The sequence below is a fragment of the Cebus imitator genome, unplaced genomic scaffold, assembly GCF_001604975.1.
Source record: "Cebus imitator isolate Cc_AM_T3 unplaced genomic scaffold, Cebus_imitator-1.0 Scaffold53, whole genome shotgun sequence".
NCBI lineage: Eukaryota > Metazoa > Chordata > Mammalia > Primates > Cebidae > Cebus > Cebus imitator.
The window spans coordinates 2,354,097-2,362,867 of NW_016107368.1; the positions used below are offsets into that span (position 1 = coordinate 2,354,097).

Below are 8,771 nucleotides of genomic sequence, written 5' to 3' on the forward strand. Positions count from 1 at the left end.
CCTGACAAAAATCCACTGTGCTTCAGCATAACTAAATGCCTAATATGGGACTTATTCAGTATGAAAAGACATGTCTGAGATATGGACGTGTTTGAGATATTATAACCATAGATGATACAAAGAACTTATTTTTTTTTTTAGGAATAATGCATGGTGGTTATGTTTTTTCAAAAGCTCTCATCAGTTATAGACAACACATTGAAGTAGTTACAGGTGAAATTAATTACATAGGGAAGAAAAGACAGACTCAGTAGAACAGGACTGGCCAAATGTTTGAAAATTTTTGAAACTGGGTGATGGATACATAGAAATTCATCATTGTTTTTTCTGTGTATTTGCTAAGGCTGCCTTAAATACCACAGACAGAGTGATTTAAACAGAAATTTATTTATTTATTTTTGAGGAGGAGTCTCCCTCTGTCACCCAGCCTGGAGTGCAGTGGTGCCATCTCGGCTCACTGCAACCTCCACCTCCCAGGTTCAAGCGATTCTCCTCCTCAGCCTCCCGAATAGCTGGGACTACAGGCATGTGCCATCGTGCCCAGCTAATTTTTGAATTTTTAGTAGAGACCAGGTTTCACCATGTTGGCCAGGATGGTCTCTCTTGACCTTGTGATCTGCCCACCTTGGCCTTCCAAAGTGCTGGGATTACAGGTGTGAGCCACCGTACCTAGCCCAGAAATTAATTTTTTTATCACATTTCTGGAAGCTAGAAGTCTCAAGATGAAGGTTATTTCTTTTGGGGCTTCTCTTCTTGGCTTGTAGATGGCTGCCTTCTTCCTTTGCCGTTAGATGGTCTTTCCTGTATGTGTGTCTCCCCTTCTTATAAGGGCCCCAACTATATTCAATTAGGGCACACCCATATGACCTCATTTTACCTTAATTACCTCTTTAAAGGTCCCGTCACCAAATACTGGTGTGTTCTGAGGTACTGAATTAGGACTTCAACATACACATTTTAAAGGGACATAATTCAGCCCATAACATTCTGCTTTGTATGTTGTGAATTTTCCATAATGAAAAGCTTTTGTAAGTTTTGCAAATATAAATGAGATATTACTCCAATCTGTATTACTCCAATCTGTAACCTCCCACCTCCCACCTTTCCATTTACCTGCTTTGGGGAATTCACAGAGGTTTATCACCTAGTATTTAATCAATTTTATAATTTTTCTGTGACTTTAAAGGGAAGATATGTCCTGGGCATATAGGCCCAAAGGTATTTATATGTATTTACATGTTCAGTTTATTCATTATAACTTGGAAGTTTTTCACATTGTTTTTGCCAACATAATTAAAAGCCAGAAGTACTGTTATTTTAAAAATCTGTTTCATATAAAAGCCAGATTATCTTCTTCCTTTCAAAATTGACTCTTAGCAGTTCTATGTATTTATGATACTGTCAGAAATATTAGCTGATTATCACAATTCATTGTCTTAATTTCAGGAAAAAACTAAGAAACCAATTTCTCTTTCTAGCCTCCATCAAGAAATCGGCGCGAGAGAGCTGAGCTAAGGCCAGACTTCTTTGACTCTGCAGCTATCATAGAAGATGATTCAGTAAATGTTAATTACTACTTTTTGTTTATGGTTTCTGGGTCCTGTTTATGCATGAAATTAATAATTATGTTTCTCATCATTTTTCTAGGGATTTGGAATGCCTATGTTCTGAAGTCTGAAGAAAATTTACAAATCTGGAACTCTATTATTTAGAGCTAGAGGCCTATATACTGTGATAGCTTGTATGGGGAAAAACACTTTTGATGTGATCTGATTTGTTTTTTAATCAAATGATTAAGGTCAGTTCCTTTTTGCAGTGACAGAAGAGGAGCATGTAAATTACCCAAGGGAATGTTGGTGAATGTCAACTCAGAAAGACTGACCTGAAAATCATTTGAGTCCTACTATTGGACTTATCCCAATACAGATGTGTGTGTTTTTCTGGAGGGAGGAAGAAATTTTAAATTTTTAAAACAGCTGTCAAGATAAACACTGTTATACACCTGTTTTATGAAAACTCAACATTGAGTAAAAAAAAAAATATTTTTAACTTTATTTTCCTGTTGTACAATTTAAAACCGTTTTAACATTTTGCCTTTTTATGTTTTAAAAGCTAACCATTTTTATTAAACCTATGAGTAAGCAGCTCATCCTAATTGCTGAAGAGTGTTTTGGAGCTCACTGGATTTGGTTGACCTTGTGGAACACAAATATGAAGGAGCAGAACACTGACAAGCTAAGATGAAATTCTGATACAGTGCATCTCTGCCAAAAACCACACACCCTCTGTGGATATGGATATGAATTCCCAGATTTTATATACTCTTGAATAAAAAGGTTTATTTTTATTTATAAGTGGGCATAAAATAAGAAATGTCCTTGCAGCCATTTTTCCAACAGATGCTGTACACCGTTCATTTTATATAGACTAGGGAGATTCGAATACAGTGCATTTTCTATTGGTATTTGTTCTGTGCATTTTTAGCAACTTCTACCAGCAAATAAAGTATTCTCAGTAAAACAAAAATGATTCTCAAGTTATCAGTTTGCTGTTTTTACCACTTATTTCATGCCCTGCCAAATTCAAGTTACACAGATTTCCATTTTCTTAAGATAATCATGAAGAAATCCTTTATCATTCAAAAGTAATTTTAAGTGTAACATAACTGTGTCTACTTCCCATGCACTTAATACCCTTATGCGCTAATTTTGTGAATTAAGTTTACTGATTATAGAAGTATGTGCCGCATAGAAGTCTGTGCTTAGAGGGTGAAGTTCCTAAGCTTACCTTGAATTACAGCTACATTTCAGTGTTAAATGTGCATATTAAGAATACTTTTTTTGGGGAAAGAAATTATTAATCTTCAGGACCGTCTACAATGGTTTAGAGTTACATTCTGCCTAGACTCTTACGACTTGCTGCTATTGTTTTTTAAAGCCCGCTTAGTTTCTTCCTTTCGGATTTCTAAAGTAAGCCTCAGAATTTCCAAACCAATCCATCCACAGCTGTTCTGGGCTGGTTTTTAAAGTAGCTGCAACAGAATCATGAGGCTTTCCCTTTTTATGAAATACGAAAAACGTTTTTAAAAATTCTGCGCACCCAGTGATCATCTTTTGTGCGGGAAAGCAAGATGGATGATTTTATTCATCCTTTTAGTAAACAGACACGAAACATTTTTCTCAACATTTGTACAGTTCTGAAAAAACTTGGTCACCAAAAATGTTTTCTCTGCTAATTCAGCAATTCTTGGGCTCCAGTTGGTTAGGGGAGCTGGGGCATCAATTTCTCCCAGAATTGTGGGCTCACTGGAAGTGAAGGCGCAGGAATGACTGGACTGTCTACCCCAGCCCTGCCTCCCTGTGGTTTTGGCTGGGGAGCAAGCCATGAGGTGCCCTGGCACATGCACAAACTGATGCTTTGTGTGACAGTCTCGTATCGAAAACAGACGCCGACAATTGGTAGACTACCATGCCACACACAAAAAAGGCTTAATATCTACTCCAATGGGTTTCCAGTTCAGTTTGAAGTCAATCAAATTTTTGTATTTTCGGTGTCTCCTTGATTGGTTTTGCTAGTAATTCTGTAAATTGTACATTTGCAATATGAGGTTTTTTTCCTTTTGTACAATTTGAAACTGATGCTTCACCTTTCCTTTAATAAACTATTCAAAATCAGGCTTGTGGTAGTCATCCTATTGTTCATACTAGGTATGGCTTTAGAGAGAGGATTTCCTGTCCTGTAGCTCTTGAGAGAGTTTACAATTTCTGACAATTTGTTAAATGACAGCAAGCTAACCCATATTAGTGAGCTGGGGGTTTTGTTGTTTTGGCTTTTTTTTTTTTTTTTTTTTTTTAAAGAAAGCAGAATTTAGGACTAGCTCACTAACTTTTATTCTTCAGATTTCTCTGGAGTGTGGGTAGGCCAAGTCATCTGTTTAGGAGGAGTCTCTTGCAAACTGAGTTTTGCATGAGGCATTCAGGGAACGTCCACTGGCCTGTAGGCTGGGACCTCCCAGCTTGAGATTTTGGGCTTACATGCAAAATTACACCCTGGCAGTGCCCTTTTGTGAAAACCACATAGATTGAGTGCAGCTATAGAAATGAGGTTTTCAGCCAGGCATAATAGCTCACACCCATAATCCCAGCACTTTGGAAAGCCAAGTTGAGTGGATCACTCGAGCTCAAGAGTTTGAGACCAGCCTGGCAACGTGGTGAAACTCCGACTCTACAAAAAATACAAAAATTACCTGGGTATGGTAGCGCACATCTGTAGTCCCAGCTACTTGGGAGGCTGAGGTAGGAAGATGGCTTGAGCCCTTAACGTGGAGGTTGTTGCTGTGAGCAAGCTGAGATTGCACCACTACTGAACTGCAGTCTAGGTAACAGAGCCAGACCCTATCTTTAAAAAAAAAAAAAAAAAAAGTAGTGTTGGCATTAGACCTCCTCACTCAAGAAGTCATACCCTATATACTTCATGGGTCTGGCAATATGGGCTGAGTTCATGAAATGGCCTAACATGCCTATGCAGAAAAGGCAAAGGAGTGGAAGACAAATCAGCAAGTAAGCTTTCCAGGCAGCCAAGGAAGGAAGGTGATATAAGAATGGTCTGTCCAACAGCTCACCTCGATGGTTACAAGAATATGAGACTAGATCGGGACTATCCCTCGGGTCAGGCTTGCAAATCTCCCACTTCTGGCTTGACTGTAACTCCCTGTTTGGCCCTGTTCCCAGGTGAGAGTCCATCAAGCAGGGACTAATATACATGGGAAACAAAGGTTTGATGCCACTCAGGCTTGGCTTTTTTCTTTTTGAGACAGAGTCTCAGTCTGTCACCCAGGCTGGAGTACAGTGATGTGATCTCAGCTCACTGCAATCTCTGTCTCCAGGGCTCAAGGGATTCTCCTGCCTCAGCCTCCCAAGTAGCTGGAATTACAGGTACCCACCACCACACCTGGCTAAGGTTTTTATTTTTAGTAGAAACAGACTTTCACCATTTTGGCCAGGCTGGTCTTGAACGCCTGAGCTCAAGCAGTCCGCCTGCCTTGGCCTCCCAAAGTGCTGTGATTATAAGCATGGGCCACCGCACCTAGCCTTAGGCTTTTCATATTGGACCAAGCTCAGATACGATTCTATCCCTGCCCCTTCTGAGTGCCTTGTCCTATAGTGGTCTCTATCAGGTATCACTCTTTAGAAAGGATCTTTCTCCCAAGGACACATAAAGGGGATATTTTCACCACCCAGGACAGTAGGAACATGATCAAAACTATTGAGGTTGCCACATTGGCTACAATATGCTAGCTGGATTCCACAAAGGCCCCAGACTGGGGCACTGCCCATCAAATGGCTGCAGCTCTTGCTTGGAATTGTAGAAATCCCATGCCGACATCAGAGGTACACAGAGTATGAGGACCAATAGTTCTCTCTAAAAGGGTAAAGCCATAGCCCTCCAGAAATCCTTTAAAACCAGAAAGACAAAACAGTCACATCTGTTGAATAGGTGAAGTGGCTGATTCATCAACTCAATCAAGAGTTAACTCCACATGTGGTTGAGTAGCCTTCACAGGCATCTTTGGCCAGGCAGACCACATCGTAAGCAGCAGTTACCAGGACAAATTATCAGTCCAACCAGAGGCAGAAAGTTGGGCTGGGGAGACCAAGACAGGGGTCAAAAAAAAAAAAAAAAACAGAAGAACTTTGCAACAAAAGCACTTTTTAACAAGCATTAGAAGGATGTGTTATAGATATGCTCCCCATTACTCTAGCAACTTGAAAAGATGACTGGCTAACTAACTGTTGGCACTGCTTTGCAAGGGATTCATGCAGGAGATAGGAAAGCCGTCTAAATGTAGCTTTTTGGGTTGAGACACAAGTCCAAGGGAACAGACCACCAACCTCCCTCACCCCTACTCTTATGCCAACGCTTAGAAGTCCATCTCACTTTCCTCATCAGTTGAGTGGCAGTACTTCAAAATTGTTAGAACACAGGCTTGGGGTCAAACCCATCAGAGTTCAAATCCCAATCTCACCATTTGTTAGCTGTGTGGCTTAACACAAAGCAGAGGCAAGGCCAGCAAGACCTTAGCAGTGCCTCCTACACCACAGCTCACCATATTATGTGCTCTCAGTTTAAAGGCAGACACTTGTCAGCCCTCTGCTCAGTGAACTCAATTATTTCCCATTTACAAAATAAAGTGTTTTTTTTTTCTTTTTCCTTTAATGTGAGGGCACCAGCTGGAAAGACATTCCCACACAACAGCCAAGAGAATACTCAACTGTCACTACTCTCAAGGCATTCCGTGGTCCATAGAGGCTGATCCGCTTGACAAAACTTCCAAGATCTTGCATCTTCGGTTTTCTTTGACCAGCTGGGTTTCTGTATGGGAGTTTCCCCACCATCCAAGGCTTCCCTAAAGCTGCTAGTCCAGGCGTTCTCTTGAGCTGGTTCCTCTACCATACCAGTATCCAGATTGCACAACCTGGTGAAATAATTCTTGGACTCTCTTCCCTCCAAAAAGGGGGTGGGGAGTGGAAATAGCTTGTATCTACTTTTTTTTTTTTTTTTTTTTTGAGATGGACTCTCTCTTGCCCAGGCTGGAGTGCAGTAGCACGATCTCGGCTCACTGCAACCTCCACCTCCCAGGTTCAAGTGATTCTCCTGCCTCAGCCTCCAGAGCAGCTGGGATTACAGACGCCTGCCACCATGCCCGGCTAATTTTTGTATTTTTAGTAGAGACGGGGTTTCACCATGTTGGATAGGCTGGTCTCAAACTCCTGACCCCGTGATCTGCCTGCCTTGGCCTCCCAAAGTGCTGGGATTACAGGCGTGAGCCACCACACCTGGCCTGTATGTACTCTTGTATGGACCATAGGAGAAAGCATGAAAGCAAGAACTGTGGGCTCATAAAACTCACTAGGCCACCAAGGGAGCGACAGACTGTCCAGGACCACCTATGTAGGCTAAGGACTCTAGAGAAACAGAGCTCTGGAAGTGGCACTGGAGCAGAGGAATGCAACAAAATCTGGATCCGGAGTTAGTCTGGTAGCTGAGAACAGGATTTCCAGCTTAGTGGGAGGCCACAGAGATCAGTGAAGAGACTGCTGCAAGTCTTCAGAGCCCAACTAGGATTGGTAATTGAAGGAAAGAGGAAAGATGCTTTAAAAAAAAAAAAAAAAAAGGAATGACTCTTAATGGCTACTGGGAATGTGGGGTAGGGGGAAATATTTTTGAAATGGGAAGAGTGGAGAATAAACAGTCAAACATTAAGTTGACCTCGAAATAATGATTCACTGTCCAAGCAGTGCTTACAGATCTCTGGAGCCAAGGGCTTAGAACCAGGGAAAACCAACAGTAGCGAGAGGGCCAGCCCTGGGTTTTCACCACAGAAGAAAGCACAGAGGATGCGCAGGGGAGCGTCTTGGATCAGCACTCCATGGTTGGTCCTTATGCTCAAACTTAGTCTCCAGTTCTGGTAAAACTATTAATGATTTACTTAGTAAAATCAAGTCAACAGTGTGGAGGAAAAGCTTTATCTTTATTAAAATGGAGTCTTACTCTGTAACCAGGCTGGAGTATAGGGGTGCAATCTCGGCTCACTGCAACCTCTGCTTCCCAGGTTCAAGCAATTCTGCCTCAGCCTCCCGAGTAGCTGGGACTACAGGCATATGCCACAACACCTGGCTAATTTTTTGTATTTTTAGTAGAGATGGGGTTTCACCATGTTGGCCAGGATGGTCTCAATCTCTTGACCTCGTGATCCACCCACCTCAGGATTACAGGTGTGAGCCACCATGCCTGGCCAAGGAAAAGCTTTAAAGTGGTTTACAAGCAAAAAGGACTAATTCATTTTCACAACCACCACTCAGTTACTAATTCAGATAACTTAACCATGTTATCTTCAATTTAAAGACAAAATGAACTACAAAGAAGCCTTGAACTTGTGAAGGATGGAGCTGTAGTGATTCTGAAACTTGTATCTATGGTAGCACTTAGCAAATGACTGAAATACACTGAGGATACTGAGAGCCAGGGTTATTACTGTGGTAAGAGAGACCAACACAGAACGGGGGAAGGCAAAGCAGCACCCATGTTGGATTAAAAGTTTCAGTATGAACTCATGATTTAAAAATACGACATATGTATTCATATATACATGTATCCCTCATATATGTATTTGCTTAAATTTTCCTAGTTCTGTCTGCTGAAATGCCTCAAAGCAATGATACTCCAGTATCAATGTGAACATCTAGTGCCAATTTTAGCTTCTAAATGATATAACCGCTAAAAGAAAACAAGAAACTACTACTACATACCTATTAAAGAAACTCCTTGGAGAAATTGCTAATTCCTGGTCTGAGCAAGGGAAAATGTAAGCCTGGAGCATTACCTTGTCAGAATAAGGAAATACGAAAAAAAAAATCAGTGGGACATAGTAAAAGGACTTGGGGAGCCAGCTTGAAGGAGCTCCCACTAACCAAACTGGGTCATTTTAAGCATCGAAATGAGTAACATTAAATTTTTTTTAAAAAATTAAGTCCAGTCCGGGTGCAGTGGCTCACGACTGTAATCTCAGCACTTTGGGAGGCTGAGGGGGGTAGATCACAAGGTCAAGAGATCGAGACCATCTTGGCCAACATGGTGAAACCCTGTCTCTACTAAAATACAAAAATTAGCTGGGCGTGGTGGTGCGCACCTGTAGTCCCAGCCACTCGGGAGACTGGGGCAGGATAATTGCTTGAACCCAGGAGGTGGAGGTTGCAGTAAGCCAAGATCGC

General features: G+C 41.5%; 1 protein-coding gene across 1 annotated transcript in view; it reads left to right on the forward strand.

Moving 5' to 3' along the window:
• The window catches only part of STAG1 (stromal antigen 1), a 410,571-nt gene extending 406,896 nt beyond the window's left edge, over positions 1-3,675 (forward strand). Inside the window, exons 33-34 of the mRNA XM_017528196.1 lie at positions 1,479-1,559; positions 1,648-3,675. Coding sequence (XP_017383685.1) covers positions 1,479-1,559; positions 1,648-1,671 — 105 coding nt within the window. The 3' untranslated portion in view covers positions 1,672-3,675. The remainder of the gene's footprint in view (positions 1-1,478; positions 1,560-1,647) is intronic.
• Positions 3,676-8,771: the final 5,096 nt, after the last annotated feature.